At 39.5% G+C, this 12,828-nt stretch overlaps 1 protein-coding gene across 1 annotated transcript; it reads right to left on the reverse strand.

The window, feature by feature from the left end:
• Nucleotides 1-8,706: 8,706 nt before the first annotated feature.
• LOC131038331 (dihydrolipoyl dehydrogenase, mitochondrial) lies at nucleotides 8,707-11,084 on the reverse strand. The gene is made up of 2 exons (XM_057970712.2): nucleotides 10,543-11,084; nucleotides 8,707-10,191 (listed from the first exon to the last, which is right to left on the reverse strand). The coding sequence occupies exons 1-2, from the start codon at nucleotides 10,831-10,833 to the stop codon at nucleotides 8,941-8,943; spliced, it is 1,542 nt and encodes a 513-aa protein (XP_057826695.2). The 5' UTR covers nucleotides 10,834-11,084; the 3' UTR covers nucleotides 8,707-8,940.
• Nucleotides 11,085-12,828: the final 1,744 nt, after the last annotated feature.

Here is a 12,828-nt window from a genome sequence, read left to right on the forward strand (position 1 = left end):
AGACAAAGGAAAGGGGACTGAGGAAACAGACATGGAGACAGAAGCAGACAGCCTGCTAGCAAGATTCCAGATGGACATAGAGGTTCCACCTCCTTCACCATCATTGGGGATTGATCAGCAGGAGGAGAGCCAGAGGATTGAAGGAATCGAAAAAGGGCACAGTACGTCCTCACCAGCACCAGCAGAGGGGATCCAAGAGTGGGAACCAGTTGCGCATAATTTTCTTTCCGAGTTGGAAGTAATGAGGGCAGCCACGAAGAGGATGATAGACCAGTCTCGAGGATCTGATATGCCTGCTATAGTAAGAGCAACGGAAGCACTACTGGCGTTTACGACAGAAGGCTGCGAGAGGGAGTTCTCAGAGAAAATTAGGAACCAAGGTTGGCCCGACACGGAAATTCCAGAGATAGTAGCAGAATGGGGAGTACCATGGATCCTTAGTGGGCATACAGGAGGTAATCAGAAAGTAATGAGAGCTCTCACTTCCATAGAACAGACCTTCCACGCTACATTCTTACAGCTCCAAAGGATGACCTAGAAAGCGAACAGAATGGAAGGAGTCCATACCTTAGCCCGTCAGCGAGAGAGTGAGCTGAAAGAAACAATCCAGGCTATGGAGCAAGAAATGGTTCAAGAGAGAACCACACGATGTGAAACAGAACAGAAGTTGGCTGCCTCTGAGAAGGACCGAATGGATGCACTCCGGCTTCTGAAAGCCACTCGAGAGAAGCAACTTCTTGCTGAGAGGGACCTGAAGATACTCCGAGAATGGACCACTACGGGAACAAGGACGTCCTCTTGTCCCTCTAAGTAGATATTTCTTGTTAAATTGCTGTAGTGTTCGTCTGGAAGACGAACAAGTTTTTTTGGGGGGGGATGATGTAAGCCAGTTAATTAGTAAATAAGGCTTTTTAATGCTTTAATAGAAAATAATAGTATTAAGTTATATCTGCGGGTAGTTAGTTGCGGGACGGTTGGTGGCCTAACCAACCGCGAACTCTTTATATTGTAAACTTGTAGCACATTGTGGGGACATGGGATTTGGAGAGGAATATGATATACACCTGTATTACACGAATCTATTCTGGTATACTGTGTTGTGTGTTATTGGTTCCATGCTAATGAATTGCTATGCTCTGGTATTGTACATTGTATATTGATGTTACCTATGCTACCACCTGAACCACTTAGGCTACTAACAAACATCTTCATGAGACTTGTTATAAATAAAACATTTCAAGTGCTTCCATTCAAAGAAGACATTCATCCTCATCCTCTACCCCTAAAGCCTCCTCTTCCTTGGAAGTCTATCTTCATATACCCCTCTAGTTCTTCATCTTTGACGGGTCTTAAGGAACTTCCACTTCCTTTGTTTTGGTTGCTAACACCTCAATTGCTTGCCAATTTGCTTGTTTGGTTCATTTTTTATTCTAACCTTATAGCATTATCATTAGCTTCATCCACCATGTGCACTTTCACCAATGCAAGCTCATCCTAATGCTGGAACTTTAGTCTATTCACATACCAAGCTGTCACTTGCCTTCACTCTTCTATATATCCTTCTGAATTTGAAGCCTCCTAAACTGTTCAGTATAAGCTCACACTTACTGATCTGTTTGTTTTAAATTCTAAAACACTTTAAACAATTTTTGTTAGTGATCTTAGGCCAAAGACTTTTTCTCTTTTCCCTTTCTTTTTCTCAAACTATGCACAATTTCCCACCATTGGGTTGCATGCGACTCCAACTTCAAGGTAGCAATTTTTACACTTTTCAGATCATCTTCATGCATGTCTTTCATCTCAAATTACTTCTGTAACTCTTGAATCCAGTCTAAGAATATATCAGGGTTGAGCTAACCTTTGAAATCTAAAATATCTGGCTTTACTTTGGAACTTTGCTTTGTCAATGCTTCACTAAGCCTCTCCATAGGGTCTAATACCCTTGCAGCATTTACCAAGTTTTCTAGTTCCTCTACAGACTCACTCAATTGTAATCTGGTCTCAAGGGCTTCTAACCTCCTAAACACTTCACCAGTGTTTATTCGAGGGCCTGAGTTCCTCCTGCCCCTTCTTCCCTCATTCATGCAGACTTCCCTCTTGGCCATTGTGGATTGCTCTGATGCAGATATAAAGCCTCTGCTCCTGCAAATCATCTCTTGCAGAAGAATAATGATCTCATAACAAATAAATATTTAGTACTTAAATCTGAAATTTTTTATTATAGACATTTTAATAGAGCAGAGAACAGAAAAAGTAAAGCAGCAGCAGCACTGTATTGTTATTTTATATATCAAAAACTGGATATAACACCATTACAGAAAATCTGTGTAGACAATCCCCTTCTATCCCCCTTCTCAACCCTGCCCCTTGGAGCTTTATTTTTTCCCTATGACACCACTAACACTACTACCAAAAGGAACAGGCAGCCAAAAAATGTCAAAACCAAAACTGCCCACAAAAGACTAAAAAAGAGATTTCTCCGGGAAACTGACATGGTGATGGAGAATCCCCCCAGCCATTACGAGAATCATCCATTACATTAAGGAAGAACAGTTTTACATGTTTTTAGTTTTGATTTGTAAGTTGTTGAAAAGTGCTGTACTGGTAATATATTTTACCAAATCACGGTGAGAACTAGAAAACTCTATCCAAAAGATTGGGGTGTAATGGAGGAATGGCATGCTAGCAAGAGCATGATCCAAATTTATAATCTTAAGAATACAACCCAGTGGAGACACATCGTGTAACAAATGAAAGGTAAATCTAAGCCTGGATAATTGATGATTGAAAACAACAGAAATGTGGCACAGAAGATCAAGGAACCCACCAGGACTTAAGTAATTAAATTACATCAGATACCTATGAAACCAAGCATAATACAGATCTGAGTTTAATACGTCCATGGAATACAACAAATAATGGCTCTAGATAAATGCCTTTAAAATGGGAACAAAATCCACAGGCACTAGACACACCCAAAATCATAATCAAATTGGATGGCATCAAGAAATGTAATTATGAAGACTTTTACAAGGGAGCCTGTTGTGACGTATTCACACATCGCCCCATTGCAAATGGGGACCCCTGCTTTTTGCCTTCTGGGGTGTGTTTTCTAGGTCTTTTAGGGTTTTTGTCTTTTAGCCTTTGCTTTTCAAGTGTCGCCAGGGGGATCACTAGGATGGCAGGCTCTGCTTGAGGCTAGGTTGAGTCTTTGGGGCCCCAGAATTAGGGTTTCTTTGATAGTCTTCCTTAGGGCCTGGTTTTGCTCTTGTTACTAATTGTGTCTTGCTTGGTGAGTGAGTATCATTCTTGAAGGTCCGAGCTAGGTCAAGTTGGTGAGTGATGAAGTCTGGAATGTCATCCTGATCTTCAAATGCCCTAAAATTTGGCTAAAAGTCTAGAATGTCCTGATCCTGAAATTGGGCTAAGTCTGGAATGTCCTGATCCTAAAATTTGACTAAGTCTGGAAAACTGAAGAATCCTCCAGAAACTAGATTTTGCAATATAACTCCTGGAGGTCCGAAACCACTCTCAAACATCCTGACAGTATATATGGAATATAACTTAAAGTATAAGATACTTAAATGTTATATTCCATAAAATGATCCTGACGGAGAGACCATAATGTCAAATTTCGCTCCTGACCCTTCCAAAGGGTCCAAAGCAAATTTCGCTCCTGACCCTTCCAAAGGGTCCAGAGCGAAATTCTCCATAAGACATTCTACTTTGACCAAAACCTAGAACTAACACATTCCCAAGCTTGAAAGAAGGTAAAAATGCTTGTTTGAATGAAGAAATGTGAAAATGAAGTCAGGATCTTGGCCAAGATTAGGAATTTCGCTCCTGACCCTTCCAAAGGGTCCAGAGCGAAAATCCTTGTACACCTCAATTTATCCCTTGTCAAGACCAATTTCATAGTTCCTTAAGCATGTTTGAAGGTGTCTTGACATGCTCTAACCTTAGGAGGTGAGTAAAGGTGGATGAGGTGAAGATTTTAGCCAAGAATGTGAATTTCGCTCCTGACCCTTCCAAAGGGTCCAGAGCGAAATTCTTAAAAACAATCATTTTTCCTTTAGCAAGAGTCAGGACCAAGGTGGAGATGCATGAGGAAGGATCTATGGTTTGCCTCCCAAAGAGGATGAGAGTTGGAAAAGTCAAGGATCAAGCCTAAAAAATGATTTTCACTCCTGACCCTTCCAAAGGGTCCAGAGCGAAATTCTTGAAAACACTCATTTTCCCCTTTGCTAAAGTCAAGACCAAGATGGAGATGAAAGGAGAGTAGTCTATGTTTGCCTCCCAAAGAAAATTAGAGTTGAAAAAAGCAAGAATCAAGGTCAAATCATGATTTTCGCTCCTGACCCTTCCAAAGGGTCCAGAGCGAAAATCCTTGTAGCTCTTATTTCCTTCCTTGTTTTGGCTAGGTGTTGGCGTGATGTAGGATAAATTGGTATGTTCTTGCCTTGGGAGGGAGTTGGACACTTTGAAAGATGAAGATTTTAGCCCAAAAGTAAATTTCGCTCCTGACCCTTCCAAAGGGTCCAGAGCGAAATTCATCATAAACCTTTTTTGCTCCCTTGTTTTGGCTTAAAACCTTGTTCCTAATGTGGAAAATGATCTAATTTTGCCTTATGAGGTGGTTTGAAGTTTGAAAAGTGATTAATCTAGCCTAGAATGAAATTTTTGCTCCTGACCCTTCCAAAGGGTCCAGAGCAAAAATCTTCTTAAAGCTCATTTCCTCCTAAGTTTGACTAATTTTTGATTTGCAGGGTATCTTGGAAGGAAGGATGGACATTCTTGTTGCCTTTGAAGTGTTTGAAAGCGTTGAGAAATGAAGGATTTTGGACCAAAAGGGAAATTTCGCTCCTGACCCTTCCAAAGGGTCCAGAGCGAAATTCCTAAAAGCTCTTATTTTTGCAATGAAGAAGATCAAGTTTTAATTTGTTACGACGTAGATGGAAGAGAAATAACTTGTCTTTGCCTCTTGAGGTCGTTTTGAAAGGGAGAAATGAAGAATCTAGCCCAAGTCAAGATTTTCGCTCCTGGCCCTTCCAAAGGGTCCAGAGCGAAAATCTCTCTAAGAGGCATTTCTTTCCTTGTTTAGCCAAATCTTGATGACCAAGACATGATGAGAAGAAGAATGAGCATGATTTAGCCTTTGAGAATGTTTGGAAGTTATGAAAATGAAGGATTCTAGCCAGAAAAAGATTTTCGCTCCTGACCCTTCCAAAGGGTCCAGAGCGAAATTCCTTATTAGCCTACTTTTTGACTTTTCTTGGACATGAAACCTTGTTCCTAGGGCAATGAAAGAGGAAATCCTACCTTGCAAAGAAGTTTCAAGTTGAAAAAATAATGATTTTTGGTCAAGAATGACGATTTCGCTCCTGACCCTTCCAAAGGGTCCAGAGCGAATTTTCTCAAAACCTCTTTTGCTATCAAGTTTTGCTAGATCAAGTGTGGGATAAGGTAAAATCAAGAGGAAGTTGCCCATAAGAGTGACTTTGAGTTGCTAGAAACCATGAAAGATGAAGGAATTGAGCCTAAAAGTGATTTTCGCTCCTGACCCTTCCAAAGGGTCCAAAGCGAAAATCCTTAAAATCATCTTTTCTTCCAAATTTTGAGCAAAGCCAAGCTTGGACAAGCATGAGAGAGGTCATTTGGATTGCCTTGGAGTGGATTTTGGTCACCAAGAATGCAAATTTTGAAGCCAAATGAGAATTTCGCTCCTGACCCTTCCAAAGGGTCCAGAGCGAAATTCTTAAGATCACCCTTTTTCCTTGCAAATCAAGTCAAGATTTTGGTTTTTATACCCTGGAGAGGAGTGAGGCAAGATGTTCTAAGTCTTGGAGGTAATTTGAAGTTGAAAGGATGGCAAAATAACCCTAAAACAAGATTTTCGCTCCTGACCCTTCCAAAGGGTCCAGAGCGAAAATCCTAAAATCTACCTATTCCTTTCAAATTTATGCTAAGCTATGCCTAGACCAAGGTGAAAGATGCCCTTAAGATTGCCCTTGAGTTGATTGTTGTCTCCAGGAATGATGATTTTAGGCCAGAGGAGGAAATTCGCTCCTGACACTTCCAAAGGGTCCAAGGCGAAAATCCTTCAATCACCTATTTTGCCTTGCAAAATCAAGTTAAACTTGGGTTGGACGTGAGAGGAGAAGTATTTTCTAGACTTTTGAGGTGAATGCAACTTGAAATGATGGAGGAATAAGCCTAAATTAAGAAATTCGCTCCGGACCCTTCCAAAGGGTCCAGAGCGAAAATCCTAGGATCACCTACTTTCTTTGCAAGACAAGTTAAAATCTCTTTGTGTCAAGTCAAGACTTTGAGTCCTAAGGCGAAGTTGAGGTTGAAATGATGTTTCTTTGCCCTGTAGGATGAATTGAAGTGAAGGAGATGAGGAATTAAGACCTAAAGCTTGAATTTCGCTCCTGACCCTTCCAAAGGGTCCAAAGCGAAATTCTTAAAACCTCCATTTTTGCCCCAAATTTACATCAAGCTTGGTGTTGGTTGAGAATGAGGACGTTCTTGGGCATGTATCTAAGCAAGTATGATCACAAGGTGAGAAGAATTTGAGCCAGGAATGCAAAATTCGCTCCTGACCCTTCCAAAGGGTCCAAGGCGAAATTCTTATGGAGCCTGTCCTTGGAAAGAATCTTAAGCAAACTTCATTTTGACATATTCTTGTTGATGATTTAAGGTAGGAAATGCTATGTTGAAATGAATTTATTATGTGTCCTTAATCATCTCTTGTGGTTTGTCTTGCAGATGAAAGAAGACCAAGCTAGATCAAGGACGGCCTCCACAAGACCAGAACAAGACAAGGACGGCCTTCTCCAGTCCAGCATCAACAAGGACGACCTTCTCCAGTCTAGCATCATCAAGGGCGACCCCCTCCAGCCCAGCATCGACAGGGACGACCTTTTCCAGCCTAGCATTTTAAGGAAGGTACACCATCCATCCGGCACATCAAAGACAAAAGAGGATTAAAGCAAGGGTCCGTTGAAGAAGCAGATAGTTTCAGAAGAGTTAATTAAAATTATTTTCTCACCATCATCGAATTGAGCATCTACCAGGTTACAAGTGTCTGACAAGGAGGCATCCCAATCATCACTCCTCCAATCAGATTGGTCCATCTCAGCGTGTCCAGATTCAATGTACCTGACTCATCAAAAGATGGCACTAACTTCGATGTACCTACCCCGGCTATCCATTGGTCGAATATTCCAAAGAAGACATGTGTCCAAATAATGCAATTATTTCATTGGTCAGAATTAAGTTTGTTGTAACAAACCCTAATTAGGGTTTTCATTGTAAAATCTTGGCCATTGATCTCAAATTGAGATAAGCCATTGAATTGTATTGTGGGCACTATATAAGCCCTGGCTCTTCATTTGTAAAGGCTAATAGTTAGTCAGTAGTTAGAAGGTGAATAGTTAGAAATAGTAGAATAGCAAATAGAATAGCAATTAGAGTAGGCTAGGAAGAGAAGACAAGACATTGTTGCCTTAATTGTAAAGACTTCTTTTTCATTGAAGATATGGTGAAATATGTTGTTTCATTGCAATCTGCATGGTCTCTTGTTGAATCTTCATTTTAGATGATAGATAATTAAATTGAATGAAAGAAGTCGTTGAAGCACCTGTGTGGAATCCATCTAATCCATACCACTAGCCTCTTACTGATTGTAAGTGCGCCCTGCGTGGTCAATTGGCATAAAATGAGTTTAATCTCAAGTCGTTACACGTCTATTGCTCATGCATTAACTTGAATGATGATCAGTATTTGATGGTGTCCGATTTGAATATATTTGAAGCATCCCCCAGAAGATCGCACTGAGTTGGTGTTGAATTGTTCAACTTGATGGTGATACCCAGCCCAATAGGACTCCACCTAGTTGTTCATCCATCTTCTCGCATTCTAGGTAGTAAGAGTAAGCTTCCTGAACCCTACATCTTTTGTCATTTGTTTGTCTTCCAATTAGTTAAAAGGACCTGTGATTCCAGCAAATCAAACGTTTAGGTCGTCAAATGTAAGTCCCCTTGTGATTCCAGCAAAATCACATCATACCACAAAGAGCTTATCCACACGTAGAGATCCTACATAACAGAACCTTGGAGTTGTCTCGACTGATCCTTCAGCGAGATCTTCAGCAATCGGGAAACTTTGCTCAAGAGAGGATAAAGTACCTTTAGGTATTTTATTCTGTGTTCGCATGTGCATGAAAAACACATCAACAGAGCCCCAGATTCAAACTATAGGAGACAAGATAAACATTCCGCTCAAATTAAGAATATGTCACAATAAAACTCTTAAATTGGGGTGAATTCGACCCATGACATAAGCAAAAAAACACAATTAAAAATAAATATCTCCAACTAAGAAGAGAATGGGTAAAGAGGGGAAAAAAGAACCTTGTGGGGGGGTATACAACCAACACTGAGGCAAGTGCCTCAGAGAGTGCTGCACTTCTCAATGCAAGTAGTCTTGAAAACAAGCTAGGCTGCCTTGATGGCAGTCACATAGCCTCGGGGACCCCCTGCCATCACCACCACATCATTTTAAACCTGCTATATATTAACATTAATACAAAGAATGTGACAGAAAATATGAACTAAATTAAAAGATAAGTTTTTCAATCCTCTAGCATGCTTGCCTTATCATGGTTTCTGTTCCAAAACTTAAATAAAAAACAAGGAAACAGTGTCACCTAATCAGATCTCAAACGTTTTCAAATTTCTACTGCATTTGAAGCAATACAATTATTCAAAGACAAATTGCAACTTCCTCAAAAGTGTCATACTCTGTTTCAAAACTGTGACAAATCAACAGTTCAACAGCATTGTCAAACAGAAACAATCATCTGAATGATCGGTATCCAGTAGCCCGACATACAAATTTAATATATCCATGATAACTAGCACAAATGTGATTAAAAATCTAAATGTGGATAGGCTTGTCAAATGTTGCCAGGGCAGCTTCTTTGACAGCTTCACTGAGTGTTGGGTGTCCGTGACATGTTCTGGCAATATCTTCACTAGATGCTCCATACTGCAGGGCAATCGCAGCTTCATGAATCAACTCCCCAGCACTTGCGCCCATGATATGGACGCCTAAGATTTTGTCAGTTTCTTTCTCCGCAATTATTTTCACCATTCCATCAGCATCATCAATAGTTCTGGCCCTGCTATTCGCCATAAAAGGGAATTTCCCAACTGCGTAGGAAATGTTGAGAGCCTTCACCTGCTCTTCTGTCTTCCCTACAGATGCTACCTCTGGATGTGTGTAAACAATTCCAGGTACAGTGTCATAGTCCACATGTCCAGGTTTTCCAGCAATTAGCTCCACACAAGCTACACCATCTTCCTCAGCCTTGTGTGCAAGCATGGGGCCAGGAATCACATCACCGATAGCATAAATTCCAGGAACATTTGTCCTGAAATGGTCATCAACTTCCACTCGTCCCATTTTATCAAGCTTCACCCCAAGCTCTTCTAGTCCAAGACCTTTTGTATAAGGTGATCTACCAGCAGAAACAAGAACTACATCTGCCTCAAGAGTTGTCTGCTCACCTCCCGAAGCTGGCTCTAGTGTAAGCTTTACACCTGGTCCTGAAGCATCAACACCAGTCACCTTAGTCTTCAGCATAAATTTCATTTTCTGTTTCTCTAATGTCTTCTGGAAAGATTTTCGAATTTCCCCATCCATGGATGGAACAATATCAGAAGCAAATTCTACAACGGTAACTTCAGAGCCCAACCTTCCCCAAACTGAACCCATTTCTAAGCCGATGTATCCTGCACCAATAACCACAAGTTTCTTTGGAACCTCCTTCAGTGATAGTGCTCCAGTGGATGAAACTATTTTATTTTCATCAATATTAATTCCAGGAAGGGGTTTAACTGCTGAACCAGTTGCTATGATTATATGCTTCCCTTTCACAGTACTATTTCCACCATCTGAAAGATCCACTGACACTTCACTTCCAGATACAATCTTTCCAGCACCTTTAACATAAGTGACTTTGTTCTTCTTGAAAAGCCCTTCAATTCCCTTTGTCAGACCAGTCACAGCCTTCATTTTCTGCGCCATCATTGCGGAAACATCAATTTCCAATTGTCCCACTTTCACACCATGGCCAGCAAATGAATACTTGGCTTCGTGAAACATATGTGAGGATTGAAGCAATGCCTGCAACAAGAAATCAAATACCTCTCAGTACAATTGATCAAATTCAAATGGACACAATCCTAACTTTAAAGGAAAAATTGTTGAGGTTGGCTTGACTGTTCATTTGCATAAGGTTGGTAATAAGTGCGAAATCAATATTGTATGTGGCCTTCTAAAATGCTCGATGAGCTCGTGACAAGCAAAACAAGGGAAAGCAGTGCAGAGGAACAGTGTAGGATAGTTCATCCCAGCTTGCCAGCAAAAGGGCAAAACTGGTGGATTTAACCCATGAAATATATACAAAAACAAACTATTATAAATAATTATTTGCAATTGGACAAGGAATGGGAAAGGGGAAAAGACATAATATACCTTGGAAGGTATGCAACCAACATTGAGGCAGGTGCCTCCGAGAGCGCCGCGCTTCTCAATGCAAGTAGTCTTGAACCCAAGCTGAGCCGCCTTGATTGCAGCCACATAGCCCCCGGGACCCCCTCCTACCACCACCACATCATTCTCCTCAGCAGAGGACGATGCATATCTTCTAAGCGATCCAAGCCCTAATTCTGCTGAGCAAACCCTATGCCACGAATTTCTCAGCCCCCATCGAAGGGCATCCTCGATCAAAGCAGATTGACATCTTGACATTCCTGCCATGGCCATTGGCACCAATATTTTTTTCCGTTTTTCCCTCAAATAATTAAAAGATGATTTCAGTTCCTGGATGCCCAAGATAGTCGTCCTACAAAAGACAGGATTTCTTGGGCACGGCTATTTTGCAACTACCTAACTAGTTATATTTTGTGACTGGAAGACAGGTACACACGATTATTTATACTTTTTCCTCTTACCAATATCCAACACAGGAGTAGCGGTGATTTGAAGGTTTGACTGGCCTTTTTCTCCTAACATCAAAATTAAAATAGATGTCTAATACCTTACGAATCATATAAAGCCTTGGATTATTTATTTTCAAGGGTGTATTTAACTACCATATTATATTATTGTTGTTATCAGTATTTCAGTTGTAGATAAATCAGTTAACAAAATTAAACTGGAGTTGTAGGGGGAGTGCCAACAGGAGGTCGATAGGTCTGATTGTAAAGGCATCATAACATTACAAGGAGGTTTTTTTTTGTTTTTTTGAAGGATTTTGATTTATAGAAAAGTGATTTTTAGATTCATCATAATGAGAAAAGGTAATTGAAAGCAAAAATGAATAATATAGAAATGTGCTTTGTAGATGCATTATAATGAGAGAAGGTAATTAAAGTAAAATTGAATAAATTTATTCATATATATTATTGGCACTGTACAAAACCCAACCAATGTTTATAGTTGTTCCTAAAATAAGAAGTTGACCACCCACCATCTCCCATGCTGCTAAATGCAGCATGATGTATAGAAAAAAAGTGCCATGAATAGTATTTATTACAAATGCTTTGTATTGTAGATTGTATTAATCCCAACCAATGTTGTACAAAATGAAAGTGTCTATAAAGTATTTATTATAAATGGTTTGTATTGTAGACTGTATTAATCCCAACCAATAGTATTTGTTGGACCCAGAGAACGTCTATTATCCACCCTCCATCCCCCATGCTGGTAATGGTAGCATGTTATACAACCTTTTGATGTATATCATCAAGTAAACCTGTGAGAAATAATTTGTATTAGGAAATTGTAATTGTATGAGGATAAACTTGTGAGTAATAAATTGTATCATGAAATTGTAAATGTATGTAAGTCTTGTAGAATATAAATAATAGTCAACGAAGGTATTTACAATTTTTGTTGATGTTGTATTTGGTTTATGTGCTTGTTTTGTTTTGTAGGTTGTTTTGTTGCCTGTCATTGATACTTGTGAGAAATAACATTGTATCAAAAAAGTTTAAGTGTTTTAAATTGCAAAGTTTGTAGATTGAAAAGAAATTGTAAAGGATTGTAGTTACATCTATTAATAGTAGGATTATCTTTGGTAGTGGTTTTGCAATCTGCAAAGTACACCGACAGTAGAAACATAAGTTAGTATCATTGATTGCAAATGTTAGAGTTATTTGCATACCCTTGTAGGTTCTATTGTTTGAAATGATGTCTTCATTGATTGCTTGCAAGTACAAGAAGACCTACAAGTAGAAGAAGAGAAAAGAAGTTTGGTAACCATTAGAAGAAGCATATTTGTAAGGAAGCTAAATAGTTGAGAAGAGAGTGGATGACAGATGTGTATCTATTGTTAATTGAATCTTAATAGTAATTAAAAATATTTTTTGAGATGTAATTGGTTACATTTGTTGTTGATCCTGCATGGTATGAATATTGTAATGCATTGAAACAATTGACAGAAAATATATGGAATGTAAAATCACAATGATGTTGTGTTTGTAGTACCTATTTATGTTTGTTTTACAAGTAATTTTCTTTCGTGATTTGGGAAAACTTCAGCAAACGAGCTTCTTCTTTTTTTCTTAAAATGGTTGATGCAGCACCTTGCAACCTTGAGTACCTTTCGTAGGTGAAAGTCGAGTGAATCTGCAGGTGGTTAATTGATTTCACTCTGGAAAGCGTTCTAAATGTAAGGCCTTGTTTCTCTATTTTGCCAATATCAATTGTTGCAAAGTCTAGTGTCAAACCATGTGATTTGTGAATAGTAATACCCCA

This window comes from Cryptomeria japonica, chromosome 10 (assembly GCF_030272615.1).
Source record: "Cryptomeria japonica chromosome 10, Sugi_1.0, whole genome shotgun sequence".
NCBI lineage: Eukaryota > Viridiplantae > Streptophyta > Pinopsida > Cupressales > Cupressaceae > Cryptomeria > Cryptomeria japonica.

Bases quoted from the DNA above. Each gene is read 5' to 3' on its own strand.
- LOC131038331 (XM_057970712.2), bottom strand. From the start codon at position 10,833: ATGGCCATGGCAGGAATGTCAAGATGTCAATCTGCTTTGATCGAGGAT. The intron at 10,192-10,542 runs GTATATTATGTC...TTCTTGTTGCAG, and splicing joins TTGGTTGCATACCTTCCAAG to GCATTGCTTCAATCCTCACA.